This window comes from Homarus americanus, unplaced genomic scaffold (assembly GCF_018991925.1).
Source record: "Homarus americanus isolate GMGI-L3 unplaced genomic scaffold, GMGI_Hamer_2.0 scaffold6317, whole genome shotgun sequence".
Taxonomy (NCBI): Eukaryota; Metazoa; Arthropoda; class Malacostraca; order Decapoda; family Nephropidae; genus Homarus; species Homarus americanus.
Window position 1 is genome coordinate 4,558,158 of NW_024730668.1, and position 19,187 is coordinate 4,577,344.

Here is a 19,187-nt window from a genome sequence, read left to right on the forward strand (position 1 = left end):
CGATGAGGGTGACCTTTTACTGCCCTTTGCCAGCATCGTCTCGGACTCTCACGGTGGCGCCACATCATCCCCTGGTGGCCAAAAAATACAACCCTCTTGGATCACCTGAAGCTTAGGACCCCCTCCACACCCAAATTAATTTCACCTGGTGGTTTTAACGCTAACCTAACCTAACCTAACCTAACCTAATCTAATGTAATTTAACATAATCTAATCTAACCTAAATATAACGTTATTTAACCTAACCTAATCTAATGTAATTTAACCTAATCTAATCCAACTTAATCTAAATATAACGTAACCTAACCTAAATCTAACGTAATTTAACATAATCTAATCTAACCTAAATATAACGTTATTTAACCTAACCTAACCTAATCTAATGTAATTTAACCTAATCTAATCCAACTTAATCTAAATCTAATGAAACCTAACCTAAATCTAACGTAATTTAACATAATCTAATCTAACCTAGATATAACGTTATTTAACCTAACCTAACCTAACCTAATCCAACCAAACCTATTCATACGTCACAAATGTTATGCCTGTCATAAGCTTGTCACAGCTGTCATCGGCCCCCTAGATGGTCATACACGCTACCTACATTAGTGTCACGAAGTTGTTACAGCTGTCATGAGCTGTTTACCGCTGTCATACGATGGTTAGTACTGTCATAAGAGATGTTAAGAGTGTCATACGTCCAGGCATAAATCCACCCGGTCATAAATCCACCACATCATAAGTCCACGTCATAAATCCACCAAGTTATAAATCCATATCATAAATCCACCACATCATAAATCCACGTCATAAATCCACCAAGTCATAAATCCATATCATAAATCCACATCATAAATCCACGTCATAAATCCACCTCACCATAAATCCACCCAATAAATCCATCTCTACCACTGTCACGACGTATTTAATCCTGTCATGAGATCATTATAACTGTCATGTAGCTGTCATGAGTGTCACGGCGTTATCACTGTCATTAAAAGTCACCATTACAGTGAGATAATGGTGACTTTTAATGACAGAGTCTAATTAATCACCATATTCACCACCCTGGTATGATATTTTAATCCCCGAGTATAATTAATTAGCTAAGGAAGATGTCAACTCCTGAGTATAACTAATTAGCCAAGGTAAATATCTTAATCTTAGAGTATAATTAATTAGGCTGGGAATATCTTAAGCCCTCGAGTATGATATCAATCCCGAAGTATAATTAATTAGCCAAGGATGATGAGTTAATCTCTTGAGTACAATGATTTAACCCCTTGAGTACGATGATTTAATCTCTTGAATAGGATAATTTAATCCTGAGTATGATGTCTTAATCCCTTAAGTACGATGATTTAAACCATTGAGTACGATCATTTAATCCCTTGAGTACGTCTTAATCTCTTGAGTACGATGATTTAAACCATTTTAACACTGTGACTTAATTGAGTACGATGACATTGGGTAAAGTCATCGTACTCAAGGGGTTCACCTAACTCCCTTCCTTCACTACCATTAAGCTGTAAATGTACATCACCATTAAGTCACCAAACGTTAAAATCACCATTATTGTTTTCTATTAATTTCAAAGGTATTTCACCATCACGTTTTAGTTATTGTCACTAGAAAACGTCACCATCATCTTCACCATCACTTTTTCCCAGTTTGGTTCACTATCACTTTTTCCTTAAAGACATTTTTTTAATACTTTAAGTCACCAAGTCCTTATTGGATCACTATTATCACCATGGTATTATTTTCTGTCTCTTTTTGCAGTTTCTTAGAGCCTGGATCACCAAGAGAGAGAGAGAGAGAGAGAGACTTGTCACCAAAACAAAGTTGTATCACCAAACCAAAGTTCGAGATCACTCCTTCTGAAAACTTAGTCACCAACTCATTTTGTTTTACTATGTACGTTTTAATGTCACCAAATTCCCTGAAGCACCAATATCACCACAAGACAGAGGGGGTGAGGGGGAGGGGTGACACACAAACACACACACGTATACACACACGCTACACGCGGCCTTATGCCAGCCACCAACTGCTAGCGGCCTCAGTCCAGCGTGGGATTATAACTCACCCACACTGCCATTTGTACGATGAGTGTCAACAGCGAGTCATTCCAATCCCTCAAAATCCCCCACGATCACAAATCAATCCATCCCTTACCTCCCTCACCCCCCAGACACCCTAATCTACACCTCACATAGGGGGATTACACCCAAAATCCCTCCCCAATGAACGAAAACATTCAAAAATCTTGTCTGAGAATCGATGCTGATGCGCAAGCCTTCATCAAGACCCACGGCGCATTTCCCCTACCACCACCCCCACTATAACCCCCCTCACCTTCCTCACCCCACACACGCATACACACTACTACTACTGTACCACCACCGACATACATATATACATACATACATACATACATACATACATACATACATACATACATACATACATACATACATACATGCATACATACACACACGCACAACAATACTACGAGCTAGAGATAACCTTTATCTCTCCTCCCTTCTCTCTAAGGGCGGGGCCATACATCACCCAGGATGTTTGTGGTGATGTGGTGAGTTGTTACATTCCCATGACCCCCGAGTCGAGCACATCCACCCCACCAACCCACCCACTCACTCACCCACCCACTCACTCATCATCCACCCACTCACTCATCCATCCACCACTCACTCACTCATCCACCCCTCACTCCTCCATCCACCCTCACTCCCACCATACCCTCAAAACATTCACCATAGTAAATCCTTAGTGCCACTGCCTGCCCAACACACACACACACACACACACACACACACACACACACACACACACACACACACACACACACACACACACACACACACACACACACACACACACCAGGTCAGAGTTAGCTATTTGAAGGTGCGTATTAATTCAGACGTCACAGTGGGCGATAAGAGATAACGTCAGATAACACGATAAGATAGAGTAACCGCGATATCTGTGGTACATTACATTGGCCTGGCTAGTGTCTATTCTCTCAAACATCATTACGTTAAATTTTCCTCATAATCAGAGATATTAAAACGCATCTGATTGGCTCACTTATGATACGAGACCAATTTGAAGTCACGAAGAATCTTACGTTTAAATTTTCCTCGTAAATGGGAATGTTAAACGGATCTAAACGACTCACTTGAGCTACACAAAACTGGATATGCCAGAACAAACACCACTAATTACCTCCTGTGAACTGACGAGATAAAAATCCATTCTTAAAGGTTCTAACTTAATTAACCCATTTAGTGGAAATGAGGCAGAACACCTGGCGATCAATGATGCTGTTAAAATTGCACCTGGACTACACATGAAGATTAGACACCATGGCTTATTTCACCGGATGATTAAACACCGTAACATTACGTGGAGGGGGTTAGGTTAGGTTGGGTTGGGTTGGGTTAGGTAAGATAGGCAAGGTTAGAGTTAGGTTAGGTTGGGATTGGGTTAGGTTAGGTTGGGTTGGGTTGGGTTAGGTAAGGTTATGTTAGGTTGGGTTAAGTAAGGGAAAGTTAAGTTAGCAATAGGGTGGTTAATCTTACGGTGAAATAAGCAAGAGCGCTAATCTTCAGGTGATCCTAATTATCTCCATGAGTAAACAGGTAAATCACACATGACCCCAGACAGACATACAAATATACCTGTACACTAGATCACTAACAGGTAATGTCATGAATAAATAATAAACATTTTCGCTACTGACATAAAAACAACAATTACCATCAGGAATAAACTGAGGCAGATTTAACAATATATTTCAACACGCAATTTGAATATAATTAAATTCTTACGAGATTCATTTATTTTATTGAACACACACACACACACACACACACCGCGCTCTCTTCCTCAAGGTGTAGCGGTCGTCATGGCAACCATAATGTAAACAAAGGCTGAGGCGGAGCGAGGGAGGGAAGGAGGAACCCCCCGCTGGGCGTGTCCCTCTCTCACTGAGGCTGAGAGAGAGAGGAATGGGACAAGGAAACAAATGAGGAAATAGACACAATATAAGGGACAAGAAGAACAATAACAAGAAGAGGAACAAGAAGAAGAAGAATAACAAGAAGAAGAAGAATAACAAGAAGAAGATCAAGAAGAAGAAGAACCAACTAACACAACAATAAGTATTCAATGTGTACATGTTCCTCCAGCCTAGGACACGTGCTGTACAAATAATGTATTGTACTTACTTAAGCCTTCATGCCAAGATTAATTTCGTACTCAGTGCCAAGAGTTACTTCAGTATATAACTTTCATTGCTAAGAGAAATAAAAGATCACTTGATGCTTAGACATCCCAGCTTATTTCACCTGAAGCTTAGACATCCCAGCTTATGTCACCTGATGATTAAACACCTTAACCCTACCTGAAGGGATTAGGTTAGGTTAAGTTAGGTTAGGTTAGCATAAGTGGGTGTATAATCTTCAGGTAATCGGGAAAAAAGAAGTACAAGGTTCTTTAATTAAACACACCTGGATTCGCCATTCTCGACGATTCACACCAATTGTTGACTCAAGTCTATTCTGAGCGAGGGAGCCAGGCCTAGAGTGTTACCTCCCTCATCCCCTCCCCCTCACCTCAGTTCCATCACCCTTTCCCCTCACCTCTCCTCCTTCACCTCTCCCTCACTCGCCCCCCCCCCATTCTCTCCCTTACCCGCCCCTTCTCTCACCTCCCTCACCCCTTCTCTCACCTCATCGCCCCTTCTCTCCCCTCCCTCCCTCGCCCTTCTCCTCACCCCCCTCACCTCCCCTCCCCTCGCCCTTCTCTCACCTCCCTCGCCCTTCCTCATCTCCTCACCTCCCCTCCCTCGCCCCTTCTCTCACCCCCCTCACCTCCCCTCCTCCTTCCCCTTCCCTCATCTCCCTCACCTCCCCTCCCTCGCCCCTTCCCCTCTCCCATTCCCTCACCCCCTCCCCCCCTTCCCCACCCTCATCCCCCCCATTCCCCATCTCCCTCACCCCTCCTGCTGTCACCTTCTACCTTGCCTCCCTCAGTTGATAGGGCGTGAGGCGATGTATATATTGAGTTACGTTAGTCTTCTGAAGCCACGGTAGACACCCTAGCTTATTTCACCTTAACATTAACCACCCTAACCTAACCTAACCTAACCTAACACTAACCTAACCTAACCTAACCTAATCTAACCTACACACCCCCAACACTGCATTAGGGTGATTAATCTTCAGGTGAAATAATCTCTGGGGTGCCTAATCTTCACGTGGTCCATCTACCTTTATATAATACTTTAAGTAAAACGGCGAAGAGGTTAAAAGTAAAGCAGTGTAAAATGAAGTAAAGTAAAGTAAAGTAAAGTAAAATAAAGTAAAAGTATTAATAAGACAAACAGACTCTCGAATGTTCCAAATATTTCTCGTAACCTGAAGTGACAAGACAACGTATCTAACCGACTCACTTAACCTCCGACACAATGAGAACTGTACAAAGCTTAAAATAAAAACTTCATTTGTGTCTTAACTTTGTAAATGGTTTCTGTCTGCCTGTGTTCTTGAAGACTTTTGGAATAAAAAAAAATACGAAGATAAATAAATAAAAGTGAAACTACAAACTTAATAAATAAAAATGAAAATGCAAAAATAATAAATAAATAAAAATGAAAATATAAACGTAATAAAAATAAAATAAAATACAAATATTAAAATAAAGAAAATATTACGAATTTATCTTTATGTCTCAGAGGAAAGATAAATATTGTTTGAAGTAGAAGCTTAAGACACCTATCAACAGACAGACACACACACCCTCTACACACACACACACACACACACACACACACACACACACACACACACACACACACACACACACACACACACACACACACACACAGTAAACGCCAGATAGGCGCCAGACGTATAATCTCCTAGTAGCTTTTCCAAGTCTCTCACCAACTTAAAAAATCACAAACTGACGGCTTTATGCCATGTCGTGTGTGTGTGTGTGTGTGTGTGTGTGTTGGAAATTAATTAAACTCAAGCGTCCACAGAGAAGGATAAGTTTAACCAAAATAATTGTCAAGGAAAGAAAAAATACTTGAGTTATGCCGAGAATATTGGCTAAACTGACATTCTTCTATGATGCTAAAGGTATTGGAGAAATTATTAGCAACAGCATTACAGAAAACGTTGGAGGGCAGACTTAAACAAATCCCTTTACCGCGTGCCATGTTGACGAGAGGTTCCCACCCCTAGAGTTTTGACAGAGAGAGAGAGAGAGAGAGAGAGAGAGATATCTCCCAAAACGCCATACAGGTACACATTGATTATGCATGTACTCAGACTGTGCAGGTAGACAACAATGGCGCAACGTAGAGTCAATTCAAGCTTGGAAATAAGCTTTGGGGGGGGGCCTGTCTTGGTCCATCTTTTGTTGGGTAAGCTGAAGCTGTTTACCATCGTTTGTGTACCTACAAGCTGTGCCAATGTGACTTTAGCTATGATATTCTATCCATTTAACCTCAATCTATCTATCTGCCAATGTATCTATCTGTCAATGTATCTATCTGTCAATCTATCTATCTGTCAATCTATCTATCTGTCAGTGTATCTATATCTGTCAATTTCTCTCCCTCTATTTGCCTATCTATCTATTTCTGTCAATCTATCTTAATATATCTATCGAAGACCATTAAAATCAACAACAATTTTCCATTTCGGCAAAACCAATCTCACTCACTTAAACACAAATGTAAACAAACAAAAGAATAAATAAATAAATGAATAAAAGTAACAAAACGAAAAAATTAATAACAATACGTAAATATTCAATAAATAATTCACATTCACGAATAATGTAAAAAAAAAAGAGATTTATTATATAATGTTTGTTTACAGTGTGAGGTGTTGCGCGGTTATCCAGATTTTACGAGCTCTCGAACGCTAATTTATTGTCTTGTAATTAGGTGATTAGGTGGTGATGTTTCCTTCTTGGATACAACACATTATTATTATTATTATTATTATTATTATTATTATTATTGTTACATATAGTACAGTTTTTTTTTACTATGGTTTCAGTTTTACGTGAATCTCTCTCTCTCTCTCTCTCTCTCTCTCTCTCTCTCTCTCTCTCTCTCTCTCTCTCTCCGTCATTCTCTTCTCATTCCTCGTTCTCCCCTCTATCCTCTCCTCCCTCCCCTTTGTCCTTCCTCCTCCTCCCTCCCCCATATTCCCCATCCCTCTCTCCCCCATCCTCCTCCTCTCTATCTCCCCTTCCTCCTGTCCCTCTTCCTGGTAATATATCATCTGGGTGGGTAAGTAGGGAAAGAAAAAAGTGTTTGAGATTTAGAGAGAGAGAGAGAGAGAGAGAGAGAGAGAGAGTAATACAAGCATTATATTGAAACAAATTAGGTGTTCATTAGAAGGTCTGTGTCGGTCTGTCTGTCTGTGGGGTGCCTCCTTGCAAGACGAACGGCTGACGTCACAAACCCCTCCCCGACAACAACAAAGTGGGTGCCTACTGGGTGACGCAGCGAGTGGAGATTAACACCAAGTGGCGGTGATGACTTAAACATAAACTTTATTAAACATTGTGGGTGGTGGCTGGGTGGATGAGGGAGTGGATGGTGGTGTGGCTGGGTGGATGAGGGAGTGGATGGTGGTGTGGCTGGGTGGATGAGGGAGTGGATGGTGGTGTGGCTGGGTGGATGAGGAAGTGGGTGGATGAGGAGATGGGAAAAGGGTTTGTCTGGTGGGTGGGTGGGTGTTGGGGTGGGCAGGGGCAGTGGGTGGAGATATATAGAGGGAATGGATGGGGGCAGGTGGGTGTGGTTCACGCCTTGTCAATTCTCACAATAACAACTTCTTGGCGACTAGCCCAGGGGGTCTCTCTCTCTCTCTCTCTTCCCCATTAAATCTCTCTCCTTTCTCATTATCTCTTCCTCTTTCTCATTATCTCTCTCTAATCACCGCTGTTCAATACATACATTAATCAACCAGCTCCCCGATTCTCAAATGTCGGTAATTTAAACTCACCCCGTAATGGTCGAGAGAAGTTTAAATGACTTCATGAAACACGCGACACAAGGAGGATTCTCCTAAAGGATTTACTCTCGTCATTTCTGTCATAATGCCTTAACAAAGGGAGATTATTCCCACCCACCTAACCCCCCTCTCTCCCCCACTGGGTTTGGCTAACCTGCTGATTAAACACCCTAATGCCACCTGGGGATTTAGGTTAGGTTAGGTTAGGTTGGGTCGGGTTAGGTTAGGTTATGTCGGGTCGGGTTGGGCTATGCTAAGTTAGGTTGGGACAGGTTACGTTAGTTTTGGTTAATTTGTTTAGGTTAAAGTGATAGATTAGCTTAGGTTAACGTTAAGGTGTTTAGTCATCAGTTCAACTAACATGGGGTGTGTAATCTTCATGTAATCCAACGTCACTAACAACACGACACACAGAAGACTGCTCAAAGAAACTCCAACTCCAGTATATATCTCTTAAACATGAAGCATATTTAACCAGTTCATTTAATTGACACACAGAGATTATGATCTTAATTACACACAGGCTCTTCATTAACTAAGATACGTTCTCTTAATTACCACAGTAGTTAGGGATGAAAATAGCAGCGTATTTTTTTTTTTTTTTACAACCGAGTAATTTAATTTAGACTTAAGTTACCCATCAAAAAGTAATCTCGTTTTCTATACGATAAAAACACCCACTAAAAAAATAAGATTCGGTCCTTTTATATACTGTATATAATACTCACTAAGACTCACTCAAAGGATAAAATACCCACTTAAGCGACTAATAAGACTCGCTTTAAGGACAGAGCAAAGACTGACTGTGGATGTGACTGCGGACAGCGTAACTCGGCTTCCTGACAGCGTAACTCGGCTTCCTGACAGCGTAACTCGGCTTTTTCTTGCACTTGTTCTTATTCGCTTCTTTTACATATTACATATATAATTAATTTTCATACATAATTTTCCTACTTCTTTGAGGTTAACTTTAGTCCTTGACACACCTCTCTCTCTCTCTCTCTCTCTCTCTCTCTCTCTCTCTCTCTCGATATTTACAGCTGTTTACATTGAGAGCATTTTACAGACCTCTTGCTTGTTTTAATATAGAGCATTTACACGCCTCTTGCCCCTTAATAGAGCATTTACACGCCTCTTGCCTTTTAATATAGAGCATTTACACTCCTCTTGCCCCTTAATAGAGCATTTACACGCTTCTTGCCTCTTAATATAGAGCATTTACACGCCTCTTGCCCCTTAATAGAGCATTTACACGCCTCTTGCCTCTTAATATAGAGCATTTACACGCCTCTTGCCTCTTAATAGAGCATTTACACGCCTCTTGCCTCTTAATATAGAGCATTTACACGCCTCTTGCCCCTTAATAGAGCATTTACACGCCTCTTGCCTCTTAATATAGAGCATTTACCCGCCTCTAGCCTCTAAATCTACAAACCAAATAAAACTACACACCCTAATGAAATAAAGACAAGAAAAACCGAACTACATAAAGATAATACAATTTCTACACATCTACCCAAATTTAATAGCGGCTATTTAATCCAGCTAGTAGACAACCCCAGCTAGTAGCCAACTCTTCCTCCCTCTGTCAGGTTGTAAACACACAATAGCCCGTCAGATAGTTTTGTTGACATAGTAAAGAATGACTAACAAGACCTCAAGTGCTTACCTCTCATTCATATCTTAGCTACACTGTGTTACTTAACGCTTGAGGGTCAGTTGGAGTTGTTTTTATGTATAATTTAAGACTTTAACTGTTTGTATAAGATTTGAGAGAGAGAGAGAGAGAGAGAGAGAGAGAGAGAGAGAGAGAGAGAGAGAGAGAGACACTTCATTTCTAACATCTCCTGATACTCAAAGACGCTGGAGGTTGACTTGATACCAGGAGGGAGAGAGAGAGAAAGAGGGGAAGGAGAGAGAGAGAGAGAGAGAGAGAGAGAGAGAGAGAGAGAGAGAGAGAGAGAGAGAGAGAGAGAGAGAGAGAGAGAGAGAGAGAGAGAGAGAGAGAGAGAGAGAGAGAGAGAGGTGTTAGCACACACGCACACACTACATACCTGTACGCCCAGGACACGTGAGCCTGACTTAATAATTCGGTCACACCTTCGTTTAACTAAGCACAGGTGGTGTTTGTGTGTCTGTCCTTGTTTGTGTGCTTGTGTGTGTGCTTGTGTGTGTGCTTGTGAGTCTGTGCGTGTCTGTTTGGTTATATATTTGTATCTTTTTGTCTGTCTGTGCTTCTCTGTGAGTATGTCTTTGTCTGTCTGTCTGTTTGTCTGTCTATTACCAAAAAGGCATAACATTCAGTTAGTCTAATATAACAGAAAAACACGTCATTGTTTTTTCACAAGAGGCGAATTTCACTCTTGCCTGTCTGTCTGTCTGTGTCTCTGTGTGTCTGTCTGTCTGTCTGTCTATGTCTATGTGTGTGTGTCTGTCTGTCTGTCTGTGGCTAAGAGACTTCTGGATGGGTTAAATGAAAGGAAAGTTCAAAGAAATGTGTCAACTCCTGATTCATTGTGCAGGCCAGACGTGTACACCAGTGAAGGCCAGTCCGTGTACGTTAACAATGGTCCCCAGTGTTTTCCAGAGTGTGTTCGCCAAAGTGTTCGCCAGAGTGTGTTCGCCAAAGTGTTCGCCAGAGTGTGTTCGCCAGAGTGTGTTCGCCAAAGTGTTCGCCAGAGAGGGTTCGCCAAAGTGTTCGCCAGAGTGTGTTCGCCAGAGTGTGTTCGCCAGAGTGTGTTCGCCAAAGTGTTCGCCAGGGTGTGTTCGCCAGAGTGTGTTCGCCAAAGTATATACGCCAAACTATACTGTACATCAGATGTCCCTTCGCGTGCAAGAAACACAAAATAAACTTAAATTTGTCGGAATTGGAGGAAAATAGGGAGGAAAAACGGAACCAATTTCACTCCTTGACGAAACTGACTTAGTAAATAGTTGACGAAATTGGGATCAAAGTTTCATAGTGACGTAAATGAATAAAATTGGTAGAATTGGCACCGAATTAACGACTTCTTAACAAAATTTACCAGAAGAGAGAGAGAGAGAGAGAGAGAGAGAGAGAGAGAAGATTATACCTATTTCTTGATGGAATAGGACCCAGAGAGCAAAACTGGACCCAATTTCCCAACTTCTGCCGCTGCTATAAATGTGAAGACAAATACACTAATCTTTTGTTAAATGGAGAGAGGAAATGAAATTCATCCACCGTCTGTCTGTGTGTCTGTCTGTGTGTCCTCCCCCCCACCCTTTCCTCCTTCCCTCCTCCCCCTACCCCTTTCCTCCTCCCCCCACCCCTTCCTCCTCCCCCCACCCCTTTCCTCCTCCCCTCCCCCCTTCCTCCTCCCCCACCCCTTCCTCCCTCCCCCTCCCCTTTCCTCCTCCCCACCCCTTTCTCCTCCCTCCCCCCCCTTTCCTCCTCCCCCCACCCTTCTTTTTCTCCCGATCTCTCCCTGGCCTTGAGAGGTGGCGTTACATGCACATATGCATACATACATACATACATACATACATACATACATACATACACACATATACACACATATACATACACTGCCCACATACATACATACATACATACACAATATTTTTTCTTCCCCTCACACAGACACACACACTATGCATGACAATTACTCTAAACCTTACATTCTCCTCTCTGTCTCTCACACACACACACACACACACACACACACACACACACACACACACACACACACACACACACACACACACACACACACACACACTAACTGCTATAAATAGTATCATTAAACTACGTCGTTATCTTTTGACATACACACGAGATTGAGTCTAAATAGCAGCAGGGCCAACACACAACCCTGCGGCACCAACACACTACCCTGCGGCACCAACACACTACCCTGCGGCACCAACACACTACCCTGCGGCACCAACACACTATACCCTGAGGCACCAACACACTATACCCTGCGGCACCAACACACTACCCTGCAGCGCAACACACTACCCTGCGGCACCAACACACTATACCCTGGGGCGCCAACACACTACCCTGCAGCACCAACACACTATACCTGGGGGCGCCAACACACTATACCCTGAGGCGCAACACACCCTGCGGCACCAACACACACACTATATACCTGGGGCACCAACACACTATACCACAAAAGCACCAACACACTATACCCTGCGGCACCAACCCACTACCCTGCGGCACCAACACACTATACCCTGCGGCGCCAACACACTATACCCTGGGGCGCGAGTGTGTGTTCCGTCGTACAAGCGTTGGACTTTACCACTGGGGTAATATACTAGACTGCAGGGGTGTCTTACCTAGAGCTGAGAACGTCCTTATCACCTGGACAATACACCAACTGATAAGGCTGATACAAACACACTTTTTTACGAGGACAACTGATAGCTTGTTTGTGTTGACTTATTAATCCATTTGAGTACAATATCATCGTACTCAAGGGATTGGTCATGGTATTCAAAAGGGTTAGGATATCGTACTCAAGGTTTAAGTCATTGTACTAGAGGGTTAAGACATCTTATTCGACATCGTACTCAAGAGGTTAAATATATTACACAATTGACTAATTCCTTGTACTCTGAGTGTTGGTTAGCCTCGTACTCATGGTTACCCGGTCTAAATTCATCGTACTCGGGGAATTAATAGGTACTCAAATGGTTAAAATAAACACAAGATCGAAAATAATACTGGGTTAACTCCTATAAACAAACCGTACCAAGGAGGGTAATATCTCAGCTGATGTGAACCAAAATCTCGACTAGATACAACAAAGCTATAACCAAGCCGCTCCCAGCTAAACCTTAACACAGCCAAAGCTATATAATATTTGTCTCCAAGGCTTCCCATTCGCGCCAATTTCGTCCAATTTCGTCATCAAAATTGGCATGTGTACCTCTCAACCCGTTAACCCCCCCCCCTCCTCCTCCTCCTCCTTTCTCCCCCACACCCTTAAACCCCCTCCCCACCCCTCCCCAACCCTCTCCCCACCCCTCCCCACCCCCCCTCCCCCAACCCCTCCCACCCCCCCTCCCCCACCCCCCCTCCACCAAGCCAGGTATCCAAATGAACGCATCCAGAGTTCAGTGTGTGAGTGAACGCTACGTACAATTTGCTTTCAATTCCAGTGTACTTTTTAGATTTATTTCATATTTAAATGATTATTTCTATATTTAAGTAAGAAATAGTAATGATGTGTTGTTCATTCAGTAGTTTAGGCTTGAAGAAGACGGTAGTGGTGTTAATTTAAGCGTTCAATTTGTTTTTATTTTCTGTGTTAAGAATATTGACAAGCAACGCAACGATTGAAATTAATCATGGTGAGCGAAAGTCAGATTGAGGTAACTTCTCAGAAATTTCTCGCATTTTCTTAAGGATATTGGATTCTTATATCATTATTTATAACACAATAATAAAAAAATAATTTATCGTATATATTTTAGACAATATAATATACAAATCGCATTTATATTAACTATTTCTTCATCGAAGTATTCACCAAATGTTTCACAATATATAGTTGCCAGATACCGCCAGCTAGATTAATATCAGCATCGACACGAACACACAACGCTATCACATCACTGCTTCCGTAATATCGCTATGTATTTCATGGTCACTTTCCCTTGCGTAAAAAAAAAGATTTAAAAACAATTACATGAATCGTAAAAAATACTTCAATCAAGATCTTCGTTTGAATGTTCGCTCATAAAATAGTGTGTGTGTGTGTGTGTGTGTGTGTGTGTGTTGTCATGAGTGTTAACCGCTAGATGACGTTAAGGCCGAGCTGATATACAATAATAATAATAATAATAATAATAATAATAATAATAATAATAATAATAATAATAATAATAAACGGTTTATTAATAGAGTTGCAGCCGGTGGCTGAAAATATGCAGACTTACATTTGATTTAGACATAATGATATAATATGCATTGAATGCATTTACAGGGCTGTACAGTACATAAATCAGGAGTTGTTTATTATTTTAACAACAGATGGGATGGTGCTGTTCTTATATCTATCGGTGCGGGCTCTTATAGGCTGAATTTTGTTGTAGTGGCGGACTGCGCGAGTTGGGTGGGGGGCTGCAGGTGGCAGGAGGTGGCGGTGACGAAGGTGGTGCAGTAGTTGGCTGCCAAACCTTTCCAGTGCTTGGTGGTGGTCACTGAGGGATGGCATTTCCAGGGTGGGGAGAGCGTTGGTGTAGCCGGAGTATTCTGCGCCGAGCATGATTCTGCAGGCCCTTTTCTGTACCTTCTCTAGCTGACGTTGTTGGGTGGAGTTGAGAGAAGACGACCAGGCTGGTGACGCATACGTTAGTTTGGGGAGAATAAAGGCGTTGTAGATGGTCCTCAGCTCTGGCGTGGGTGTCCCAAGTGACCTAAGTCTTCGTAGCATGTAGAGACGGTACGAGGCTGCCTTGACTGTGTTATTTACATGGGCCTTCCAGTCAAGTTTGTTGTCTATGGTTACACCCAGGAGTTTGGCAGACTGCACCAGCTGGAGAGGATGGGCACCCACTGTGACTGCTGGGGCTTGCACTGGAGTGGTGGTGGTATTGATGTGCATGACTACGGTTTTGGTGTGGTTGATGGTGACCTTGTTCTCCGTAGTCCATGCCTGTAGCCTGTCCAGGGTGCCTTGTAGCGATGAGTAGTCTGGTGCAGTGTTGTCCACTGAAACCCCCACAGTGCAGTCATCCACGTACTTCCACCTGTGAGGAGTGTCCGATAGAGCGTCGTTGATCAGGATGAGGAAGCACAGTGGTCCCATTTTGGTCCCCTGGGGAACACCGCAGGTGAGGTGTTGGAATGTGGAGACCAAGCCCTGATACCTCACTGCCTGGCGACGTCCACTCAATATGTGGGTGTTACTGTCTGTCTGTCTGTCAGCCTGGATGGAAAGTAATTGAGTAGCTCTACCACAGTTTATTTCACCTATAGTTTAACTACCCTAATGCTAACCTAACCTAACTAAGTCTAACCTAAATTATCTAATCCAAACCAAACCTATCCCAACAAAACCTAACCTAATCTCACTTCATCCCACACAAGTAAGGCAAGCAAACACACCCAACAAACATCAAAAACAAAAGTAAGATGAGCAAACACACCCAGCAAACAATAGCAACAAACTAATTCACGTGAAGCCGTTGGCCAGTGAGAGACAACGACAGTTAGATAAATTATTGTGTGTATATATATATATATATAAATTTTTTCACATCATGTACTATAATTACACCTGTGTGTCAGGTTCCGGTGTTCAAGGTGTCGGCTACTGCGAGTCATGTTGTGTAGGCGAACACCCAGGTGCATGCGAACACAGGTACAGTTGTGGAGTAAAAGGAATTCGGTAGGGTGGGAGGGTAGGTGGGAGGGGAGGGGTAGGTGGGAGGATAGGTATAGGTGGGAGACTTCACACGGTAGCATAGAAGAGGCGATTAAATCACCCCACAAAAGTCCTGTCGCCCCTCCTGAACCACGAACCCCCAAGATTCAGACTCGTGAATCCGAAGCATTTATGGAGAGACTAAGGCATCGGTCTATTGCTTCGGGTTCGCGAGTCTGAATCTTGGGGGTTCGTGGTTCAGGAGGGGCGACAGGACCTGTGTGGGGTGACTCTACACTCACAGCTTAAACAAGGGTTATAAGGAACTGGTTTTGGCTCCACTACTTGAAAAAAATCCCTCACTAGCGAGAGATATCATCAATCAAGTCAAGAAAGGCGGGAAATATTCTCACTAAATACAATAAAATGATCTGGTGATATAAACAGTAGGTTATTACTATTCAAAAAATTTATACTTAGGAATTGAGGATGGATAAATGAACTTAAATATATGAAGTACATTACAATAACCTAACCTAACCCAATCTAGGCATAGTCGTATTTAATCAACCCAACCCTACCCTACCCTACCCTACCCTACCCTAACCTAACCTAACCTAACCTGACGTACTCTCACTACTATCACACTATCCTTTTTCTAAACTCGTCTCGTTGTCAACCAAGATGGATTTCAAGTCGACCCTGCGGACTAACAGTGGCAGGTCGGGTTCACTTTAGCTATATGTGGTACAAGTGTGGGTTCGAATCCTGCTGTGATAAGAGGACAGTAGTAGTGTTTGTTTATGTCAAGTGAATTATTGTTTGTTTGTTTGTGTACTGTATGATGGTTAGGTTAGTTAGGTTATATTGGGTTAGGTTTGGTTAAGTTGGAGTTGGTTTAGGTTAGGTTAGGGGTGATTAAATTTCATTAGACCTAGATTAAGTTAGTTTGAGATAGGTTAGGTTGGGTTAGGTTAATGTTGGATTGGGTTGGCTTGGATTGGGTTGGCGTGGGTTGGGTTGGCGTGGGTTGGGTTGGCGTGGGTTGGTTGGCGTGAAATGGTTGGTTGGGTTGGCGTGGGTTCGGTTTAGCGTGGTTGGGTTGGCGTGGGTTGGGTTGGGTTGGCGTGGGTTGGGTTGGGGTTAGGTTAGGTTCGTGATCTGCTCCATCAATGATTCTAAGACTCCCTCTTTCCCTACTTCAGCACACACACACCAAAACAAACAACAATAAGTAGCCACAACAACTGAGACGCAACAACACTTGTAACAACCTACACGTTACATCAACCCGTTACAGTACAGGTAAATGTAATAAGGATGATTATAATAGCGGTGCTGAGGCCAATATTGGAACCCGGCTTTAATACAGCGCCATAATCCTTAATACACTTCATGGCGCCATTATCCTTAAGCAATAGGGTCCTACCTCAGCTAAAATCACCTTGTAATTTGCTGATGGTGTTAGGTATGTTAATCTTGTCTCCTTTATCTGGTGGTTTACAGGTAAGACTAATTAAAATGATACGATAAACTTCCTATTACACATAACTTAATCTTGTAACGATGGAATACATTAGACTGTAAAATTGACCACCATTTCGTTTATATTAATAATTTGTGTTGAATCAAAAGAATAAAAATAAATTGAAGAGGGTTAGGTTAGGTTAGGATCCCCTTTTGAGTTGTATAAAGGGGATCGAGTTACGTCCCCAAGTGCTAGGGTGGGGGTGGGGGTGGGGAGTGAGGTGGGGCGGGGGTGGGGTGGGGTGGGTGGGGTGGGGTGGGGTGGGGTGGGGTGGGGTGAAGGGTGGGGGTGGGGTGTGTGGGGTGGGGTGGGGTGGGGTGGGGTGTGGTGGGGTGGGGGTGTGGGGGTGGGGGTGGGGGTGGGGGTGGGGTGGGTGTGTGTGGGGTGGGGTGGGTGTGTGGGTGGAGTGGGGGTGGGGTGGGGTGGTGGTGGGGGTGGGGTGGGACTCGAGTTTCACACGGTGTTGTCTAACTTGAAGGAGCTGCAGGAGGTAAGTGTGGGAATGTGGAGGGTAAGTCCTTTGATGACTTGACTCGCTTTATCCCGCTACTGCTCAGAACAGGTGTTTCTTTGTACCTTTACCTGGGCATTTAAAGGACATTTAGCGGGTGAGGGTGAATTCTGACTCTTTATCATCGGTTATAGAAATAATCGACTGAAATAAATCGCTACGGGGGCTAAATTTATTCCCGCGGAGTATTAAGACTTGTGGGAAACTTTGAGAGGTTAAGTTCCAGCGCCCCAGAAACTTCAAATGTTCAGGATCTTTCGAGGACAACATTACGAAACATTGCAACACCTTCCACCACCTGCCAGTCAGGTGTGAGCCACAGGTAACTCTTGTTTACACCCAGCAAGGCTCATACCTGGCGATGTGTCCTGTTGTCTGCTGCTGTGAGAGGGGTGTGGGAGTGAGAGAGGAGTGAGAGAGGGGTGTGGGAGTGAGAGAGGGGTGGGTGTGAGAGAGGGGTGAGGAGAGGGGTGTGGGAGTGAGAGAGGGGTGTGGGAGTGAGAGAGGGGTGTGGGAGTGAGAGGGGGGTGTGGGAGTGAGAGAGGGGTGTGGGAGTGAGAGGGGGGGGGTGGGAGGGGTGGCATGAGCCCAGTAACACTAGCAGGTGAGGTGATCCTCTCAGCCCACACTGACCGGCTCAGCAGCTAACATTCTTCCCTCCTCCCAGGAAACAACCCCACCAGGCGGCTCACACAACTGTCCTCCCATCTGCTACACTTACCTGGGCTTTATTTGGTACACCTGAGGAGTGATCAACAGGTATAACAGTCACGGTATGCCAGGCATGTGAGTGGACGCAAGGAGATGTGTCGTTGTTTTGTCAACAAGTTACGTTCGTCGCAACAGGTGGGTTTCGGGAGGCGGAGAAAACCCAACACGATTATGACCACTCTTATTGCTCTAAGCGCACGTGGTAACACCCCAATTTAATCGTTAATATTACGCTTAACAACAGGGTAAATTGCCTTCCGATAGTCGTCTCCTAAGCGCCCATTCGCTAAAATAACGCACAGTAAAATATATCCAAAGTTGTGGTACGGAGAGCGGTGGACGACTGTTGGCAAGACCTGCCTGAACATATTTCCCTCAGCCCGTCCCTCCCTCTCACTCTCCCCTACACCTCACTTACCTCTACAGGGATTAACGTCTTGGGCTTCCTCTTACGATGTTTACTGCTGCTCTTGTGCGCTATGGGCATCTTATATCCACTATGTTAGCACACTCCCTGACACACACTCACACACCGCCCCTCACAGCCTACACACTGCCCGACACACAGAGCTCGTTCCCTCCCGACGCCAATTCGTCAATTTCACCCATTATAACAACACCTCATATAACTCTCCCCTATATTACTCTATAACAGATACAACCAGTACTTAACAACCAGCAACAACCACCACAACAACAGTACTCGTGGCTCCTCCCTTCTTGTAAACAAAGGTGTTATATATATCAGCTGGCAACCACACCACTGCTTTCACCCGTGTAATAAAGACATATCCAACATCCTGCTAACGGAATCTTCGACTTTCGACCCTCATCCGCGTGGGGTTTGAGTCTAGCGCCAGATTTTTTGGGCATTCCTGAACGCGAGTGATCGAGAGTGAATTGTATATACTTGAATGTATATATTTATGTATAATAAAGACGATAGAGACTTGAGAATATCGAGTCATAAACCGGAGAGAAAATACGAACAGGAAACTCAGGTACACCTCAGTAAC

At 43.5% G+C, this 19,187-nt stretch overlaps 1 protein-coding gene across 2 annotated transcripts in view; it reads right to left on the reverse strand.

The window, feature by feature from the left end:
• The window catches only part of LOC121867204 (disks large 1 tumor suppressor protein-like), a 125,458-nt gene extending 106,739 nt beyond the window's left edge, over positions 1-18,719 (reverse strand). Inside the window, exon 1 of one of the 2 annotated variants that reach the window (XM_042367034.1) lies at positions 18,590-18,719. In XM_042367034.1, the coding sequence (XP_042222968.1) occupies positions 18,590-18,658 (69 nt within the window). In that variant the 5' untranslated portion in view covers positions 18,659-18,719. Of the gene's footprint in view, positions 1-2,022; positions 2,057-18,589 lie in introns of those variants that run through there. The other variant, XM_042367029.1, reaches the window with a different exon arrangement.
• Positions 18,720-19,187: the final 468 nt, after the last annotated feature.